Below are 21,816 nucleotides of genomic sequence, written 5' to 3'. Positions count from 1 at the left end.
CTACTGCTCTTTATTGTGGTGTTCCTACATTCCAGTTCTTGTGGGAAGACTGTTTTTATATGCCTTAATTACTGCCACTTTGAGGAAGAAAAAACTAAAGAAAAAACATCATACCAGAAAATTTTAATGCATTCTGAGTGAAATAGAATCAATGCACGGTTGTTTAACCCAGGGGTTAAAGCCATGTTTTTTTTTAAACATATGGCACGTGCAGTGCACACCAATATTTGGGGTGTTTCCCTGAAGTTCATAACTGCCTTCACTGAATGTGTGTGTGTCAATCCATGCTTCATTTTATAGAAGTATCTTCTGAAGTTATGTTGTATGTATTCTATTACTAGTCTGGCCAATTCAAATACTCATATCTTGAAATTATAACTGCTTTTTAGTTTGGAGATCACCTGACTAGCGTTGTGACGACTTTGTCATTCATGCCGCGGTCATAGCTACTTTTAAATTCTTTTGCGGATCTGCACTGATCTCAGAAATAACCTCAATGGAATCGTCAAGACTGAAATCAGTCCCCAGGACTGAGAACTTTAACCCCTGTGTTTAACCATTTTAAGCCCTATTGTTTACACTTACATACACATACATACATTCATAAACATATTTACATTTATGTACATTTATAATGACTAGAGGTTCAGGCTGCTACGTACATCTAGAGTCCTTTGTTTTCTGTATCATATCATACCTAATCCCTGTATGTGTATTGTGTATGTTACTACTGTACCTGTGTATTATTATTATCTACATTTTCTGTACTGTATCTGTCCTGTGTTTCTGCTGCCATGACAACTGCTGCCATTCCCTCACGGGATCCATAAAGCTCTATTTATCTACTATGCGTATGTGTGTGTTGCTGCTAGTGTCCGAGTGTTCCCTCATGCGTGAGTATACGTTTGCACATATGTTTGTCTGTCTATCTACTCACTACCGATATACATAGGTTCCTCTGGCAGCATAATGCACAGTGTGCCTGTGTGCACGTGTGTTAATAGCGTACGCATGTCCACTCATGTGTGCTGTTGTGCTAGCATGTACGCTTATCTAGCCGTTTCCATGTACTCAGTGATGTAGAGGGGCTTTTGCATACACAGTTAGGGTTACACTCGTCCCCTAAAATACGTAATCGTCCTTTGATTGCCAATTCAATTCCACATCCCGTTTTGAACCAATGCGGTTGCCTTGCCTTTAGCTATGGAATGGAAGCCAGCACTGCGCTTGGCATTTAGTTACTATCGATACCAACTCAACCCCATGTGCACAACTGAAGAGAAAGTGCACACTAAAGAACAGGTGTGAGTGCATGGGAACCATATTTCTCCTCATCAGGGACACGCAGAGAATGTTAGAGAGGCAGGGGCTGAAATTAATAAAAGGGCCTTTTGGTGAAAATATCGAAGATAGCAGACCTCCAAGCTCACAACACGTCTGCGACGCGTTGTGAGCTTGGAGGTCGGCTATTTTCAGTGCTTGATACCACACTGAACTAAGCACAATCAAGTCAATACTGGAGATGTGGCATAACGGCATGGATTTCTACACAGAATTTATGTTGAATTCTTTCTCAACATAAGATGCTGCATTCAAGATCAGGAGAGTTTGGACAAGGCAATTCTCTTGGATGCTGCCTTCAGGTATAGAATGGAAAGGCGGGCATTTGCATTTCTTTCACCATAGTAAAAACTGCATTCATGGTCTGGAGAGGGCAACTTTTACAGACGGATAAAAGGGCAGGGGCTCAAGCCCCCTTTGATGTCTATGTGCGCACGTGCCTGCTCCTCATAGAAGGTGGCAACCCTACAGTAAGTATATCATAGCATGTGTGCGTGTATGTGCTCCTCTACCTTGGCCCATGTACTCAGTGACGATGTAGATGGGTTCCTCTGACACCACAGCGTACAGCTGCACCAGCTTGTCATGGCGGAGCTTCTTCATGATCTGAGCTTCCTCCAGGAAGGACTCGGGGGACATGGTGCCAGGCTTCAGAGTTTTGACCGCCACCTTCGTTGTGCCATTCCACGTTCCTACAATGCATTCATGGACACAGACACACACACACACACACACACACACACACACACACACACACACACACACACACACACACACACACACACACACACACACACACACACACACACACACACACACACACACACACACACACACACACACACACACACACACACAGAACATACATATGTTAACATCAGTAAAACAAGCCACCACTCCACTATGTATTAAAATCGCATCATTTCAAAGCAAGACAGGGGTATTGTAATCACAATTTGCCAAATAAAACAGAAGAGTCTTGCTTTGAAAGGATAGTGCGACAGACATCAACCACAGGGATGACGACAGAGGAGTCAGCTTGCCTTTAATTCACATCTAGGAGGGCTGCCCTAAAGGATAATTAAATGGGTACGAGATTTACGGGCAGACCTTGATTTGAAATCGCTTTCACAAAAAAAGAAAACACTCACAGCAGGAGGGAGAGAGGGAGATCTGCAGGGCTTTTAAAAGCCCTCTATATACCAACATGGGAGCAGATAATCCATTGTAGGATGATTATCAAAAGCAATAGTACGGTACTCATAAGTCATAACAGAAGCTCCTCGGCAGTGGGGCGCCAGTTAAGCCTGATTTATACTCGGGTTGCGCGCCTGAAATAGCCAATCTACAAGCGCACAATGCGTCACGATAGGTTGCATTACAATGTTTTGTACGTTTGTAGATCTGCTATTTTTTGCAGGGGACACTGGTGCGCGACCAAGTATAAATTAAGCATTACTGTAACACATCATGGCTGCGCCGGTTCTGTCTTCTATTGTGTCAGTGCAGGCGTACTAATACACCAATCACTGTAATCACTGTGGTACAGTAGCACTTAACGTAGCACACTCTGTGATGCACAATGAGGGACAGAGCAACAGTGACCTAAAGGCAGGACAGACTCCACCGTCGGTTGACAAATCGGGTTACGGAGGCATGTTTCAGAGGACAGTGAAGTGGGTGATGACAAGTGGGTGGATGACTGTGGGGGTGGGAGTGGGCGTTTTAATTTAATTTAAAACAGCGCTCATAAATCAAATTATTGGCACAGTTGTGTGGCCATTTTGTGTTTCTGGACATACAGTAACTGTGGCATGTGGACCACTGCTATGGGATGCAGCCCCCATGCATGGCTGTGAGGGAATATAGGATCCCAAAGGACAGGCTGCCACATGGGGAGAGATTAAGCTCTGGTCCAGCAGTAATGAGAAGAATGAGTAAAAATGGAGCACAGTGTCACACTGAGTCTCGTTTGAAACGCTGTTTCTGAACGTCTGGGTCCAAATGAACCTTTACAGGTCTGAAACTCTGAGAGTGTACGAATGGAACCAAATGGACCCATAAGGGTCACTCTCAGAGTGACATTTTACAGTGTAGATTGGGGACGCAGAGAAAAAAAAAAGAATCAACCATGGGTCTAAGCAGGGGTCTTTGAAATAAAAAGGGTTGAGAATCACTGGTTTAATGAAATACAGTATACAGTATATATATGACTGGGAGGCTACAGAAGCACATTCATTAGAGACAGACAGGAGGACGGTTGGGAGGGGACACAGTTTTAAGGGAGTCACAGGAGGAGGGAAAGCTCCGCTGGCAGCAAGGTTACTTGAGGTTCTGGAGGCTAGTGTCTATATTGACAAGTTAAGTAATGGAACGGGTTTAAAGTGTACGTTATGAACGGATTAAGCTTTACAAAAGAAAAATATGGGATTTCCAAATCACACCAGGAATCCGGGGTAGGAATAATGATTCCATTGCCAATTAGATAAAAACAAAAACGGGAATGTTTTTTGGTGTGTTTTTGTTATTGTTTTAAAATTGAAGTACGTGACATTGTTCTACAACAGGGCCTTACCTGTGGGTAAATATAATTCATGTTTACCTGGGGGGAAATATAATTCATGTTTTTTCAGCTTCAAACAATACTTTCTTCGTCAGTAAAATGCAGGGGGTTAATAAGGACTTACCAGGGTAAACATAGCATACATTTCCCAGGACATGTGTTATTAAAAGCAGTTAACCACCTTAACCCTGGCGTCCCAATTTCGGGCGTGGCATTATAGGCAAAACCTGCCGCAAAGTTTTCCCAAAAAAGCCAAATTCAAAAATAGCGAGGATAGCAGATCTACAAGCTCACAACGTATCACATTGCGACACGTTGTGAGCTTGTAGATCAGCTATTTTCACCATTTGTAGTATGTAGTGTAAAGGGTTTAAAGGACAATTTTGTTTTTTTTACAACAAGGGTTCATATTTTAGATAGTCCCCCCCAGGTTGGGGGGCATGCATGCAAGTGGCTAAATGTGTCTTTTTAGACAAAATAAACCCATTCCCAAGATGCTCCGCAATCTTTCATGGGCAGATGTGACTTATAGGGGCTGGTGTAAATAGTAACAAAGAATTTGCCGGCTTATTGTGTCTAGAAAGACATTTTTAGCCACTTGTGCACATGCCCCCACCCTCTGAAATCAAAATACTAAAATTGCTAAAACAATAGAAAGCAGTAAATGAAAACATTTTAACACTCATATTTTCTTTTCTCTAATTACAATCGAAAATATGAACCCATGTTGTAAATTAAAACACATAAGTGGTTATTGGAGAGATCAAACGTTTGGGTTGAATTGGAGTGTGTTTCCTTACCATACCACACATCGGCAAAACATCCAGCCCCCAGCTTTATTTCCAACTCCAGAGAGTCTCTGGTGATCTCCCAGGCATCGTGAGTCAGGCCCACGGTGTCGGGGGTGTAGTTCACACACACGCCGGTTAAATTAAAGCACAAACCATCCGCACTCTCTACAGAAAGGGAGGGGAGGGGGAGGGAACACAAGGGTTAACTACCAGGGAGTGGATCATGCAATAGGAGGGCTGGAGTGGAAGGCGGCCACGAGGCTAAAACCCGCGAGAGCAGAGTCTCCTGACATCCCAACACTCCCAACGTCTTTTCTGAACGTGTTTTCCACATGTTTTGGGGAGGGGCTTATTACAAAGCCGAATGAGTATTTATTTGGAAGCGTCCTGCAATTGCACTTCGCTTCTGTACCCTGTTTCTCATACTGTATTCCAGTGGTTCTCAAACTTTGAAATGTTAAGGTCTCCCCTTAACTTTGACAGTGTACAAATGGAACCAAATGGACCCGTCAGGGTCCATTTGGTCCCATTTGTACACTGTCAAAGTTACAGACTTGTAAGGGTCAATTTAGACTCCCATAAAGGAACCTAGAGAGTCCCTGAAATCCACTTAAGGGGCCTTTTCCACCGGCAAAGAACCGGTTCTGGTTCTTTCTCCCGCCTATGGGATGAACTTTTTTGGTGAGCTTTTCCACCGAGAACCGGAGTTGGTTCCGAACCGTAAAAGTTGGTTCCGAACGGGAACCACAAAATCCTTGGTTACTCTGGTTCAATCATGGTTCAATCTGGTGGAAACGCAAGCCGGTTCGCAAGAACGAACCAAGGTTCCAAGAAAGTTGAACCGGCACTGGTTCTGGAACCGGTTCTTTGCCGGTGGAAAAGGCCCCTTTGAGAACCACCGCTCTATTCGATCTAAAATCCAGAGTGTGCCCGGGAGAAAAATGGCTTACTCTGGATTTTATTGGAAACGAGAGGTCTTCAAAGGCTTTTTTTGTGCTTTTATCTCCATCTCCCCATTTGGCCAGATCACATTATTTGGAGTATATACTGTATTGTGACTGTTGGAATAGTTTTTAGTCAGGTGTCTCTGTCTCGGCGGGGTCAGTGCGGCGGCCTTCCACGCCGCCTCCAGGAGGCGATTGGATCCGTACCCATCCAGACCTCCCCAAACTGCCCGTTCCCCAGACGCTTGATGAGCTGCAGCGACTCCCGCGGGATCTCCCAAACATCTTTGGTTTTGACAGACAGGTCGGTGAGGCGGGGCATCCCCTTGTGGCAAGGCACCACCAAGCGACAGCAGAGCCCAGCGGCTCGGTCTGCACGCGCCGCACAGCCCGAGAGCCACACACACACACACGCACGCACACGCACGCACACACACACACATAGACGCACACACACACGCAGCATAAAGAGAAGTAAAGTACATAGTGAGACAGGGAAAACTGAGTTGGCAACACATCTTGGAGGAAAGAAAGAGTAAAGTAGAACAGGGGTCTTCAACAGGGGGTCCGCGACCCCTAGGGGGTCCGCGGAGGTACTGCAGGGGGTCCGTGAAATTATTGCTTGAAAAAAAAAAAAAAAGATTTCAAAAAATATATATATATATTTTTGTCATTTTCCACATTTATGTTAAAAAATAAATCATGATTCTATCCTTGAATACATGATTACTATGCAATTGACAGATTGTTGATATTATTGACATTGGTTCTCAGTTAATAAGTAGTATGTTTAGAAATGGTAGTGGTACGGCCCACCCTGCTCGCTGTAACTTGTACTTGTTTAAAATAAAAAATATGTCGTTGCCCTGACCCCCCCACCCTACGAGGTGGTAGGGGGTCCCTGCTCCATCTCCCCATCAGTTTGGGGGTCCCCGGCCTGAAAACGTTGAAGACCCCTGAAGTAGAAGGAAAGTTGAAAAGCATCAGTGAGCCTATAGCCTCGCGAAGCCAGACGATCAGAGTTATCCACCTACCGATAGGTCTAGTGACATCTAAATTCAATGTAGAGGCGAGAACGGACAAAAACTATGGCCACTGCTTTATGAAGGACCACCCTAAAGTCTTTGCATTGCCTCTGCAATGCAGTTATTCTTTTAATCTATGAGTAGTTTCTCAGTACTCAGTTCAAGCCACTGCATTGAATTTACAGTACAGTAGATGTCACAAGATATATCTCTAGGCAGAGATCTCCAATCGCCTCGACTACGTGAGTACACACACACAAAGAGATGTCCTGTTGGTGCAGACGACATGGCTAAAAGGTTATTTAAGTCATTTCTCATTTCTTCCTCTGACACTTCCTGGTCTGGAGAGACAGACTGAGTCCAACATGTTGCTTTTCGGGTGGAAACCTTGGAAAACTGTTCCTTTTTTATTATTTAAAAAAACATTTTAAAGTAATGAAAACAGCCAATCTAAACTACTTTTGTGTGACACTCTAAATCTGTACCCCTCTAACTATATACCTTCCCCATTTTGTTTTTATTATATCTTGACAATTGCTTTGGCAATCTAAACATATGTTTTCTGATGCCAATAAAGCTCCTTTGAATTGAACTGTATTGTGTGACACTCTTGTATGGTGAAGCAGGGCATTCATTTAGGACAAAACAAAGTCATGGTCATCTTAAAATCACACAGTGAGCAGGAAGCTCCGAAACTGTCCACAACACTATAACAAAGACAACTAAGTATTTTGAATTTTAGGTTTTCTTCACCCTATAAGTATCTTGTGAGATTGTTTCTCCATGTCTTTCAGTTAGCCCCAAAAACTACAGATCACAGCTAGTTTCCAGTGAGGAATTCTACAAATCTAATTGCCAAAACTGTATGGCTAGGAAGTTAAACAAATCATTCAACTTCAAAAGCTCAACGTATCGCTTTCATGTTAATATTTATCCTTTTCTTTTTCATTTTTTCCCCCACAGTTTTAAATCTAGGCGATTGCATGTGTGTGTGGTACGGATGGTGCGGCGGAGAGGATTAAACTGTATCCTGCTGCCTAAATACGGGGGAAACCTTGGCCCATGATGTGACTCATGGTGGAGAAAGGGAAGCTTTAGCGCCAGGTCTGTGTGAAGACTATTAGGAGGTGACATCATGGCTCGCTTCGTCTAATTGCACGTATGACTCCCATACCGTTTACGATAATGACAGCACTGAAATCGCTAAGAGGGCGGTTGGGCTGTCGATCAGTCCACGGGGAGAAGTATGTATACAATGGTGGTTAAACATGGAGATGGACCGCAGCCATTTAATGCGCTGTGCGATGCATTAACGGCTTGTTTAGGATCCTCTTGTCTCACAAGAGGCCTCTAGCTTTCTTCTGTTCTTATCTCGCCGGCTATTATAGACTGGGAATAAACGGATGATGGTGCATGCTGAAATGCAAGTCGAGTCTGAATCTGGCTTACAGACATCGCATCATAAGTCAAGTACAGTAAGTCAAGGTATGCAAGTATGCTATAAATGCTTACATTATAAATTGTGATCATAAGCCTTTATTTGTGTTCGGACATTCACATTCTTTCTATGGCGAGCATCTTGCATTTCGTTGTTGTCAGGTGGAAAACTTGTATGTCCAAAACCGTTTTTATTCATAATTTAAAAATAAAACAATTTAAATTTGTAAAAATAGCCGATATACAAGCATACAACGCCTCGCACCGCAAGGTGTTGTGTGCTTGTAGATCTGCCATTTTCACTACTTTTGTGCGACAGTCCTTTATGATGAGGCAGGGCTTTAATTTTACAAAAAAAACATGCAAATTTGAAACTTGGAGATACAAGGTTTCTGCCGGACAGTGACCATTTCCTCTTTCGGTCACACTTATGACATGAAATTGAAGCCTTGCTTCCATCACCAGCAGAGGAAGTGGTCATGTTTGCCTGTTATTGATTATGCCGAACGTGTTTCCATCTGTTACTAGATATTACCCCATCGTTGCTGTTGGGCAGAAACCTCGTATCGACGTATTTCAACAGCAGATCGTCTATTTTCACTTATAATGTTTCTTAAATAGTAATAAAAAAACTGTTATTTTCTCCCCATTTCCTGTAAAGTAACGGTTTTGGACATACAAGGTTTCCACCCAACAGCCACCCCATCATGCAGCACCCGGTTCCCCCCCTATAGTCAGTGAAAAGGCCCTGGGGGGTGCTTGTTTGTACAGGGCAGTAAAGCACAGATAAAGGCCTGCGTCCATCTCACCCCTGGGAGTGCTCAACCCCCCCACCCCGCACCACGCTGCTCCCGCACCCCATCATGCTGTCAGGCGCAAACCTTGTATGTCCAAAACCGTTCGTTTACAGGAAATGGGGGGGAAAAAGAACGAACAAATCCAGTGTAGTTATTATTTAGTCACAATTTTCTGTCGAGGGGGGGGGGGGACAGCGCAACTAGCGGCCAATCATAGGAAGTTTTACTTCCGTATTGGAGTCATTTTAAATCGGCAGAACTATGCCCCTGGTTCAGATAGGGATCTCCATGTATGGGCATAAAAGGGATTGTATGTTCTGATGTCATGGGAACCACTCTAACAGAATCCATTTTATGCCCATTTGTGGAGATCCCTGATGTCATCAATATTAAGCCCATATCTAACAGGACTTCATATGGGAATGCCCATATATGGAGGAAGACAGCCCATATCTGTGTGGCTGGTTAAGGTAGGGATCTCCATGTATGGGCATAAAAGGGATACCATATACAGTACATGGATCTCCATATATGGGTACCAGGGGTCTCTCATATGGGTAGCTGGTCTGATATACATCACTGGCCAGATGGCCAAGAATCGCCTGTCGCCCTGAGGCGTCTTACTAGTAGGCTATACATAAAACATAAAAAGGAGATACAAGGTTTCTGCCCAACTGCGGCGTTATGTTGCAGCTGCAGCTGCTGCGCTGGGGCAGCATTGACAGGGCACTCTGTATCACTTACCGCTGGGCCAGCTGTCATAAAGCATGTCGATAACGCTGGACCGCAGCCACGCAAACAAGCCGACAAAACAATCATAGTTTGGTGCATAAAGGTGTGGCGGGCGGCGCTGGAAAATGATGGATTCTGACGTCTGAGGCTCGCTGTGCTCGGTCGATGCTCGAGAGATGGATCCTTTATCAGTTTGCTTTTTCCTCAAGGTTATTCTATTTCTATGCAGCGTCGGAAAAAACGCATAGTGCTTGCTGTCGGGTGGAAACCTTGTATCTCCTATCCTACATATCGTCGTTGTCGGGTGGAAACCTTGTATGTCCAAAACCGTTTGTTTTTATCATTTAATTTTTTTTTACTAAACAGCCGATCTACAAGCACACAACACCTCGTACCGCGAGGCGTTGTGTGCTTATAGATCTGCTGTTTTCACTGCTTTTGTGCGACAGCCTTGTCTGATGATGCAGGGCTCTTTACTTTGCGAAAAAACGTACACATTTGAAACTTGGAGATACGAGGTTTCTGCCCGACAGTGACGATAAACTTAAGGAAACCTCTGACCGTCACACTCTCTGTCCTGTATTGTTCTCCTCAGTGGGTTGAGTAATTGATCTCAACCTGCACAGGGCATTGAGCATCATCACACACAGGCAGTGAGGAAGCCCGTTTTGCACTTTTCCCAACATGTAAGCTGTTTATCGACGTACAACGGAGATTGGAAGTTTGGACTGTGGGATCTGTCGTCATGGTTACAGCCCTGCAGGCTATGGGACGCTGGCTCTACTTTGCTTACACACACACAGCGACACAGACGTGTAACTCTTGGTGCTATAGTGTTAGCGTGTACATTGTTTACTCATAATGTAGGAACACACGTCTGTCATATTTTCTAAATATTCAAAATCAATGCACAGCGCATAACCCAAAGTCTGAAAATACTTTGAGTTCAAGCTCACAACACAATGGCGATGCGACATGTTGTGAGCCTGTAGATCTGCAAATTTCTCTATTTTCACAGTAGGCATTAATTAATTCACGAAAGAATACATATTAATTTAAGGTGAGAAATGTATATATGAGGTCTCTGCCCGACAGCAACGGTATGAAGGGTAAGAAGTTTATCTTGAGCCGAGTCGCAAGTTGGAAAGTCAGCGCGATAAAAAGCGATGAAAGCCGCAAGAGCCCTGCTGCAGAGTCAAGGTCATCAGGTGAGCGGTGGTGGACGGTGGTAACGCTATCTGGAGGGGCAGTAAAGATCGCTGGGACACGACGGGTTAATGTAGCGTGACATAAACACATACGGGGGGGAATCCATAGTGTCAATGTCAACGCACTTAAACATCCATATGTCAATGTGACTATCAGAGCATGACAGCAGTGGTGGAAAGTAACTAAGTACATTTATTTTTCCAGTATTTTCCAGTATTTTTACATTTTTCCACAATTTTACTCCACTCCAATTATGTGACAACTTTAGTTAACTTATAGATTTAGATTATGATTGCAAACATTACATTAACCACTTGAGCCTATACAGTACAGTACACTTCCCTATATATATTGTGACCTTGTAGATCGGCTATTTTCAAAAGATTTTTATACAATTCACTGGAAACTTGTGAAACAGGACATTCTGCATAATGAATGCCTTCTACTTTTGGTACTTTAAAGGAGTAGTTCACCCCCAAAATGACCTTTTTCATATTGATTACTCATGCCTTGGAGACTTGAGTTCAATAATATTTTTGGGTTTTTGTCGCATTCCTAAGACAAAAATTTGATTACAATAAATTTACCTCCATTGATTCCGGATAGGGACCCAAATGCATTCGGGTCCCCGACTCCCCATCCAGAATCAACGGGGGTAAATTTACTATAATCATTTTTTTTGTCTTAGGAATGCGACAAATACAAATCAATATTATTGAACTCAAGTTTCCATGGCATGAGTAATCAATAGAAAAAAAGTCATTTTGGGGGTGAACTACTCCTTTAAGTACATTTTGACCAATACTTTTGTACTTTAACTCTCAAGTAAACTTTTAATTCCGGACTTTAACTTGTAGCCGAGTATTTCTACCCTGCAGTATTGATACTTTTACCTAAGTAACACACGTTAATACTTTTTTTCACCACTGCATGACAGGGTAAATAGCAGTGTTCTTCACCATGGTGTTAATTATTATGGAGACATGAAAAGAACACAACCGCCGCCACACTCCGGAAAACAAGTAAGGACACATCGTCGTCGCACATAAATCTCATCCTTCTCTGGTTGAGACGGACAGCGAAGCAGGATAGCAGATAGAGCAGTGGTTCTCAAAGTGGATTCCAGGGACTCTGTCGGTTCCTTTAGGGGGGTCTTAATTGACCCATACAAGTCTGTAACAGTGTACAAATGGAACCAAATGAACAAATGGAATCATTTTGTTCCATTTGTACACTGTCAGAGTTAAGGGGAGACCTTGGAATTTGAACGTTTGAGAAACACTGTGATAGAGAGAGCGAGAGAGGAGGAGGAGGAGAGGAGGAGGGAGTCACCAAAATGCCAAGATCAGAATAATAATGAGATCAGGTGAGATCAGGTCAAGACACCAAGGTGTTTTGTCTGATGCTCATTTACCAGCCTCTTCCTGTGGGCAGAGAGGGGAAGAGCGAGCGAGAGAGGGAGGGAGGGAGGGGCGGAGAGAGAGAAAGAAACAGAGAGAAACGGAGGGAAAGGGAGGATGGTGAATCAGTGTGAAATGAGTAAAAGCAAAAGAGGTGAGGCGGAGGATGAGAGAGGAACGGACGGAGAAAGAAAAACGAGAGAAAGATAGGGAGGAAGTAATGAGGGGGCTTTTAGTTTGAAATGGAGAGAAGAGATGGGAATTAACAGGACGAGAACAAATGAGGACACCGAGTGCTGCCTCATCTGGTAGATATCGATCCGTTTTTCCCCCCCCCGCAAACCTTCGGAAATGAGTGTCACACAAAAGTAGCGAAAATATCCTATCTACAAGGTCACAACTCACTGTTTTTGTGCATTTATGAAAGTCAAAGTGAAAGAGTGTTTGATGCTTTTTATGAACTACGTTGCACCGCAGATTCGATTGACATGGGCATGTCTCAACGGCTGTCGTTATTCGTGTCCACGCAAGCGCTGCGTAAGTGGGAAAATGACATTGCGCATTTGCGCCATAAGTTGTGCAAGATAATGTACTAGTCATATAGGGCCACATTGCACAATAATGTACAAATACACAGTGTACCGTGAATTTGAAAGTTGCAAGCATGAAATGTAGTGTATTGGAGTTCCCATGTGCATAGTGTGGAAGCAATTGCACTGCTGGTGCGCTAGAACAGTGGTTCTCAAAGTGGATTCCAGGGATTCTGTGGGTTCCTTTAGGGGGTCTAAATTGACCCGTACAAGTCTGTAACTCTGACAGTGTACAAATGGAACCAAATGGACCCTAACAGGTCCATTTGGTTCCATCTGTACACTGTCAGAGTTAAGGGGAGACCTTGAAATGTAAAGGTTTGAGAAACACTGCGCTAGAAGAAGGCACATGGATAAACGTCCACCCACCCACTAGACGATTTTATTATAGACCAAGAGCTTGTGATAATTACTACACTGGATCCATTGGAACACTGGGTTGTTGTTGTTGTTGTTTTTTACTTTCCCTGAAAAGTAACAGTGTTGGACATACAGTACAAGGTTTCCACCCGACAGCGACGACATGCGTCTCTGCAGTCAGTCAGTGTGTCACTATATCGTCATCGTCATCATTGTCTCCAGAGAACGAGGCGTGCGCTTGCTGTGTTCTCTCTCTCTATAACAGAACGCACAGCCTGGAATAACAAGCTCACTGCTCCCATCTGGATGAGCTCACACTGACCTAATGTCTGCCTGTCTCTCTGTCACTGTTCATCTCTCTCCTGATGGCTGCTGACTGTCATGTGGAAACCTTGTATGTCCAAAACTGTTCCTTTTTTAACTATTATTTTTACAAATATATATATAATTTTTTAACCCATTTAGGCCTAAAATGATTGGATGCTTTAACTATTAAAAAAATAGCAGATATACAAGCTCACAGCGCGGCACCGAGTGCCGCGCTGCGAGCTTGTAGATCTGCTATTTTTGAAAAAGTAGTGAAAATGTGTGCAAATCTTTGAATATATGTATTTTCAAAGCGAACATTTGTAACTCAAATTTTGCTTCTGGGTGGTCGCTGGAACTAAACATTTTGAGATGGGGGTCCGTGGCCAAATAAATATCATTTTGGGGGTCCTTCACATGAAAAAGTTTGAGAACCACTGACATAGTAGTCTCTCAAGAACAGGCTAACTGAGCTCCAGTTATGTGAAATCTTAGAAGGATTCAAAAGACACTTATAGAATCGGGTCAAAATTCTAATTTTCACGATTTATCAAAAATAGCAGATCTACAAGCTCGCAGCTTGTAGATACAAGCTGTGAGCTTGTATATCTGCTATTTTTCAATAGTTAAAGCATAAAATAATGACACACAATAAGGCATACCTGTTCTAAATGGGTTAACTATTATTTTACAAATATATATATATATATTTTTTTTAAACAGCCGATCTACAAGCGATGCGACACGCTTTGTGAGCTTGTAGATCTGCTATTTTCACTTCTTTTGTACGACACTTTTGTATGATGAAGTAATGCCTTCATTTAGGATGGAGATACAAGGTTTTTGCCCTGAAAGCAACAACATTACCACTGCTTCATGAGTTACTGCTGCAACTATTGATTGTTTTCTTGGCAATTAATGTATTGATTACTTTTTACTTAATTAATCCAAGTATTATATTTCAAAGAAACAACACGAAAAGATTTATAAACAACAAAATTGTTTAGTCTGATTAACCTCTTAAGCCTACATGTAGCATCGCAATGCATTGTGAGCTTGTAGATCTTTTTAAACAAATAAAACACAAATTCATGATGTCATATATATAGGCCTAGGCTATATATAAATCAAAAGATTTGAATCAATTAAATCGATTAGTTCAATAAACTGTTGAATCCCTATCTTGAACAATAAATGTGGAACTAAATGACGACGTGTTACAACTGGACCAGTTTGTGTATTTATGATAAACCAACCTTTTTTAAAACCTTTATTTAGACAGGTAATCTCATTGAGATCTGAGATCGTATTTTCAAGAGAGAGCTGGTTCAGACAGCACCAACTATCACACAAGTCCTGACAGAACAGTTATGTCTGCTTCCATTAGCTTATCCACCTGAACACTATAGGGTCCCTATTCTGGGCATATCGTAATAGGTGAAAGTAGAGGCTATTTTTGGCAAAGAGATTTGGTTGAAGATGGGAAAAAGGATGGCCTGTGAAGTACATACACCCTTGGGGGACCCTGATAAACAAAGTATAACAGGGTTTAAGTGGTTAATGGTTTTTGCTTTCAACTTTGATCGTGCCGGTCTTTGCTCATGATGAGGGCTGACTTCTATTTCTGCATATGAGGGGGTGTGTACGCCTGTACGGCCATCCCCAAATTCAGTTATGCACTGTAATAATGTCTGCTTAATGCATTTCTGGATCAATCCAAGGTAATGGACACCAGGCGCAGGAGAGGACTTAGCCGTTTGGCCTTTCAAATGGGGGCCGCAGTGTTAATGTTCTGCCTCCTCTGAAATAAGACTCACTGTGGCAGCGCCGGGATCTCTTAGCCCTCAGAAGGAGAGACGACAGTCTGTGAGAGAATTATGAGCTGTAAGTCCACTGTGATGTTTGACTGAAAGGAGTATAAAAGCCAAGAGGCCAGAAGATAGTAGGAGAAAAGGAGTCTATGGCAGTGGCTCCCAAACGTCATGTCGAGGCAAGTCCATGTGCCTTGGGATTGTGTGACAATCACACGTTATTATTGCAATATATGAAACTTTAAAAAGAGTTATGAATTATCTTTTAATGTATTATATCAGTAGGCCACTGTGTGTGCACTTATTTCCCAATTTCTTGCAAAACATTTTTAAGATTTATTTATTATCTAAGAGAGTAAAAATCTACAAGCTCACAACCAGCCGCAATGTTAGGGTTTAATTACTGGTATAGTAATCCACAGGTGCAACCCTGGTTCGTCTTATAGATTAGTTGGGATTCTGAGGTTTAGAGCTAAATTAGATCTAGCTCGACTCTTTCCCAGTTGGTTAGTAAGTTGGTCCAAAGTAACTTCTTAGAAAGTACTTACAACTATATTATAAGCAAATACAAATAATAACCGAACTGGAAACTAAATCAAGATAATTCACTTAAATAGGAAGTGAATGATGAAAGGATGACGCGGGCAGACGTCACTCCTGACACGCAATGCGTAGATATGAAATAGCCTCAAGTGATAAAACTTTTCATTTGGCATTAGATCATAGAAATCAACGTTTACGGAGTGATAAGAGAGATAAGACGTGTTAAAGAGGCTATTTAGAATGAATAGGAAACTCTTGCCCTTTGGTGTGCCTTGAGCACACCAAAGGATCTCAAAGGGAGGTACCGTACCAGTCCAGTAATCCCAGGGTCGTGCAGTGCTGCACTAGTTGCAGTTTATAGTTTCTCTATCTCTTTCTTTCTCTTTCTCCCCCTTCTCTGCTGTCTTTCTCCACTGTATGCTATCCAATACATCAGTAATAATGTAAAAGCAAACAACAACAAAAAAAAGCCTCCTCGAGGTCGTCTTTAAAGGACCACGCCGGCCTCAATATATGTCATTGTCAAAAGTCAAAGCTTCGGCCATATATCACACATCAACATATTATTAGATTTCACATTTGTTTCCATTTTCTCCATAGTCATTAAAACATTGTGTGATATGTATCTTTGACCGAAAAAAAGGCGCAACGAAATAGTGTTTGTTGGATTACCAATCCAAGTTTCAAGTCTCTTCAAAGTTGGCTACCATATCACACTGAAATGAACGGAATACAATGGTTTCCTTGAAAACCAAACAGGTTTAATAATATCGCTTATGGTCCCATCCCTACATGTTTGCTGTTGTCAGCGTCGAACCGCTGGCTATTTGGATATGGATACGTCTTTCTAACCACTAACCTAGCCTTTGGCAGATTCGTCTGGTTTCCAGGCTTCCACTAACCACCCTGTCGCAGGGATTTTAACAATATACCGGTAGTTTACATATCGTCATTGTCGGGTGGAAACCTCGTATCTCCATGTTTCAAATTTGTACGTTCTTTCGCAAAGTAAAGCCCTGCTTCATCGTACAAGGCCGTCGCACAAAAGTAGTGAAAACAGCAGATCTACAAGCACACAACGCCTCGCAGTGCGAGGCGTTGTGTGCTTGTAGATTGGCTGTTTTCACTAGTTTAAATCATTTTTAAAATGAAAAATGCGAAACGAACGGTTTTGGACATACAAGGTTTTCACCCGACAACGACGATATACTTGGTGGGGTCCTCATCAGTAATGTCTAGTATACATATATTGATACCTCCAGCGTGGTCCTTTAAGGTCACGGCCACACAAATCCTATTATCACCCAATGAGATCAACAGATCTCACTGGCAGACATGTCCTACCCGAGTAGTGCTGCACCAGTTGCTGCAGCGTGTCGAACTGGGCCCTGGTGGTGATGTAGTAGCCCCCGCTGTCCAGCTTGCGGATCTTATAATGCTTGACGTGGTCTCCCTTCACGTCGTCCCAGTCCCGTATGGACAGGGAGAAGGCACCTGCAGCACACAGACAGACCAGGTGGAGTCAGTGCAATAACCTTGGTTTGGTCTACTCTTTATTGGTTGGGGAGGAGGTGTATGGGCTTATAGGGCAATCATTTCTTAGTTTTGGAGGAACACACACATGCACACACACGAGCGAGCGCGCGCGCACACACAAACACACATATACACACACACAAAATAGAAATTACTACATAAAGTTCAAGTTGGCTGGCATGTGGTATAGTGCAGTGGTTCTCAAACTGTGGGTCGGGACCATCAAGGGGGTCCCCCAGATGATTAACCTAATGTGAAACATTGTTTTCTCACTCAACAGTAAACAAACCATCATAAAGTTTAATTGTATAAAGGGTGTCTTCACATTTCTAAAGTGACAATTTAAGGACGTTTTAATACCTCTAAAATGACAAATTAAATATTGGTCAAACTGTCAAATATTAGAGGCAGAAATTGTGAAAATAGCCGATCTGCATGCTCACAACGCATGTAGATCTGCAATTTTCACAATAGAACCGTGTTGTACAAAATGTAATGCCTCAACTCTTAGTGCTCGTCAGGGTTGGGGGGTCCCCAGTTAAAATACGATTCTTTTGGGGGTCGCTGCCTGAAAAGGTTGAGAACCACTGGTATAGTGTCGATATATGTACTGGACATGGCTGGCATCAGCGCGAATCTGCACAGTATGCACATATGGACTGGACAAGCTCGATAATCACCATTTCTGCTTGTAAGCACAGATACATTTGCTAACAACACAGCTAACACGGTGTGTGTGTGTCTGGTGGTTTACCCTTGGTAGTTTCGCTCTCCCGGATGAGATAGGTGCCACGCGGGTTCCCAGTGGACAGGAGCTGGCGCTCTGCGTCCTTACGACCCAGCTTACCAAAGTACCAGCTGCAATCACAAGAGACAGCATGTTGTCAGGATGCTCTCAATACCCATGGCACCACAAAGAATCAACAGGGAGAGTTTCAGAAGATACCATGCGAGTAGGGATGGGACGATGTGAAAATTTCACATCACAATAATTGTGGCAAAAGAAATCGCGATATAATCAAAATCCATTATCCTGGGGCGGAACATTTGCCAGAAAATAGCAGATTTGTGAGCTTGTAGGTCGGTTATTTTTTGGCAAAGATATTTGATATAGAGTGAAAAAAATACTGCATCAAGTACGTATATAAGTACCTTTTACCAATTATAGAGGGTTTAAGTGGTACCGGATATGCAGCTCTGCAAATAAGAGGTGAATTGATCCCAGTGCATGACGGAGGACGATATCACGATAAACGAAATCTCCACGATACGAATATCGTGAGAGTTTTTTTATCACGATAAACGATAATATCTCTTAACGTCCCATCCCTACACGTGAGTTTTGAAGGACACGTTTGCAGTTGTCAGGGTCGAACCGCTGGCTATTTGGATATGGATACGTCTTTCTAACCACTAACCTAGCCTGGCAAAAAATAATAATATTTTTAGCTCTGGCAGATTCATCTGGTTTCTAGGCTACCACTAACCACTCTATCACAGGGATTTTAACAATATAGTTTACATTTGGACTCATCTTCTGTAACAAAGGAAAGTTGAAAAGGATCCCAAAGTGTAAAAAAAAAAAGTGCTTTATACAAGAATAAACCAAATTATTGCATCTTATTGGCCGACAAAATGACTATATGAGTGTGAGTTCTCCATGGGTTTGTTCTTGTGGAACCTACACAGATGTTTGTAATTACAGAAAAATGACTAAAGGAGAGTGTGACATATGCTGTTGGAATCCGCAAAGCAGCTTTGCACACAGCAGGATCAGTCAAAGACTTGTGACTCCAATTACGCTACTAAATATAAAAATAAAAGAAACCCATGGCAAACATCAACCAGCTGTTTTTTGGATGGTTTGTTTGTTTGTTTTTTTCCAAGCTCTGCAACCCTGCTTTTTGAAGTTGTATTTTAAGTACATTCCTTATTCACTGGGTTTTACTATTGATTCACCCCCCTTTAAATGGAAAGAAAGTAACAGGGATTGTGAAACAAATGATGTTAGGCTGACCTTTTAGCCACAGGCCCTAAAACCATGGGCTCAAAGTCATTTACCCCCATAACATGAATATCTATAATATCGGTGGTTAGTGTTTGTCAAATCTTTATGATTTTGGGATGCAATACAGGAGCATCAAGCACTTGGTCTGACATTCATGCTTCATTTCAAGGTCACTGCAGTGAGATGGCAGACTGTAATTAGTCAGAAATTGCCAAGGAGAGGTCACATTTATATGACATCATCATCATCTGTGAACAGGTTGCCTCTTGTGCCACAGTAGATCTGTGTTAATAAGCACAGGACCAGAACCTTCTACCTCTCTCTCATTAACTCTCTCTCTCTCTCTCTCTTACTCTCATTCATTCTGTTTAATTTCACTCTGCTCCACAGGGCTTATAATGAGCCCTCGGCTTCACAACACAACCATAAGATCATTATTCACAGTCACAATATGATGGGTGAGGTGTATGAATCAGGTTGCTCTCTCTCTCACACACACACACACACGCACGCACGCACGGAGGCGCACACACACACACACACACACACACACACACACACACACACACACACACACACACACACACACACACACACACACACACACACACACACACACACACACACACACACACACACACACACACACACACACACACACACACACACACACACACACACACACACACACAGAGAGAGAGGGACAGTGGGGAATCTCGGTCACACTGACCTGACATTTTAAATGCTAAATTGGACTCTTTATGAAGTCTCACAGATGTCATTTTATATCTAGCTTGTGAAATGGGCTGGCAGATCAGATCAGTCAGGGTGTGATTTCCTTGCTGCATGGCTCCTTCTCTCACACGGTCTGACAAGACTGCATCCTTGTCTACAGAACACCCTGATGCTATTTCGGAGCACGTGTGTGATGAAATAGTTTTGATACATTTTTGGCCTAGAATTATTGAATGCTTTAACCAGTGAAAAATAGCAGATATACAAGCTCACAGCGCGGCACCGAGTGCCGCGCTGCGAGCTTGTAGATCTGCTATTTTTGAAAAAGTTGTGAAAATGTGTGCAAATCTTTGAATATATGTATTTTCAAAGCGAACGTTTGTAACTCAAATTTTGCTTCTGGGGGGTCCCTGGAACTAATTATTTTGAGATGGGGGTCCGTGGCCAAATAAATATCATTTTGGGGGTCCTTCACATGAAAAGGTTTGAGAACCACTGACATAGTAGTCTCTCAAGAACAGACCAACTGAGCTCCAGTTAAGTGAAAAGGACCTTTTCTTTGATGATGTTCAGCCAGATTGCTGACATAGATAGACATAGGTTTTTCAAAGAATCTTAGAAGGATTCAAAAGACACTTATAGAATCGGGTCAAAATTCAAATTTTCACGATTTTTCATAAATAGCAGATCTACAAGCTCACAGTGCGGCACTCGGTGCCGCGCTGTGAGCTTGTATATCTGCTATTTTTCAATACAACACTCACTCCTCAGCCTGGATGGAGTCCACTGGAGCCACATAATTACTGGGAATGTAGCCGTTTCCACCGGTGGTGAGTGAGCGGGCGTCCCACCAGTCACCTTCACTATGGAGAGAGAGAGAGAGAGAGAGAGAGAGAGAGAGAGAGAGAGAGAGAGAGAGAGAGAGAGAGAGAGAGAGAGAGAGAGAGAGAGAGAGAGAGTGTTTGAATTAAACATTTCCTTTATTAAAACCATTTCATGCTAAACAGAAAACAGGAACACAGCATAAACAAAGAATACTGTTAAAACGACTACCCATAAGAAGGTGCACAACAACAAAAATGCTCAGTGGTGTTAGCCTCTGCCGACATTCCTTCAAATTGTCAAAATATATATAGGGCTTAAAGGAGTAGTTCACCCCCAAAATGACTTTTTTACTCATGCCATGGAGAGTAGAGTTCAATAATATTTTTTGGTTTTTGTCACATTCCTAAGACAAAAATTTGATTTGAGTAAATTTACCCCCATTGATTCCGGATGGTGACCCGTTTCGAAACGGGTCACCATCCGGAATCAATGGGGTACATTTTTTGTTATCACATTTTTGTCTTAGGAATGCGACAAAAAACTAAAAATATTATTGAACTCTACTCTCCATGGCATGAGTAATCAATAGAAAAAAAAGTCATTTTGGGGGTGAACTACTCCTTTAAGTTGTTAATGTATGTTTCGTAATAATAATCTAAAAAGTAACTAGTAGTAACTAAGGTTGTCAAATAATTGTAGTGGAGTAAAAGTATAATATTTCCCTCTGAGATGTAGTGGAGTAGAAGTAAACGTAGTGAAAATTGGAAATACTTCAGTAAAGTAAAAAAATATCTCAAAATTTGTATTTGAGTAGGCCTAAATGTACTTAGTTACTTTACACCACTTCTAAGAAAAACTGAATG

At 42.3% G+C, this 21,816-nt stretch overlaps 1 protein-coding gene across 3 annotated transcripts in view; it reads right to left on the bottom strand.

Moving 5' to 3' along the window:
• The window catches only part of fynb (FYN proto-oncogene, Src family tyrosine kinase b), a gene marked incomplete at its 5' end in the record, with an annotated part of 44,009 nt that overhangs the window by 6,263 nt on the left and 15,930 nt on the right, over positions 1-21,816 (bottom strand). The window contains 5 exons of one of the 3 annotated variants that reach the window (XM_080744300.1): positions 1,854-2,033; positions 5,847-6,011; positions 17,194-17,343; positions 18,140-18,243; positions 20,893-20,991. In XM_080744300.1, the coding sequence (XP_080600426.1) occupies positions 1,854-2,033; positions 5,847-6,011; positions 17,194-17,343; positions 18,140-18,243; positions 20,893-20,991 (698 nt within the window). Of the gene's footprint in view, positions 1-1,853; positions 2,034-4,704; positions 4,861-5,846; positions 6,012-17,193; positions 17,344-18,139; positions 18,244-20,892; positions 20,992-21,816 lie in introns of all 3 variants that reach the window. The other 2 variants (XM_080744301.1, XM_080744302.1) reach the window with 2 other exon arrangements.

The sequence above is a fragment of the Nannobrachium achirus genome (assembly GCF_963921795.1).
Source record: "Nannobrachium achirus genome assembly, chromosome: 16".
NCBI lineage: Eukaryota > Metazoa > Chordata > Actinopteri > Myctophiformes > Myctophidae > Nannobrachium > Nannobrachium achirus.
The sequence above is the reverse complement of the archived record's forward strand: the minus strand, read 5'-3'. Positions and strand labels throughout refer to the sequence as shown.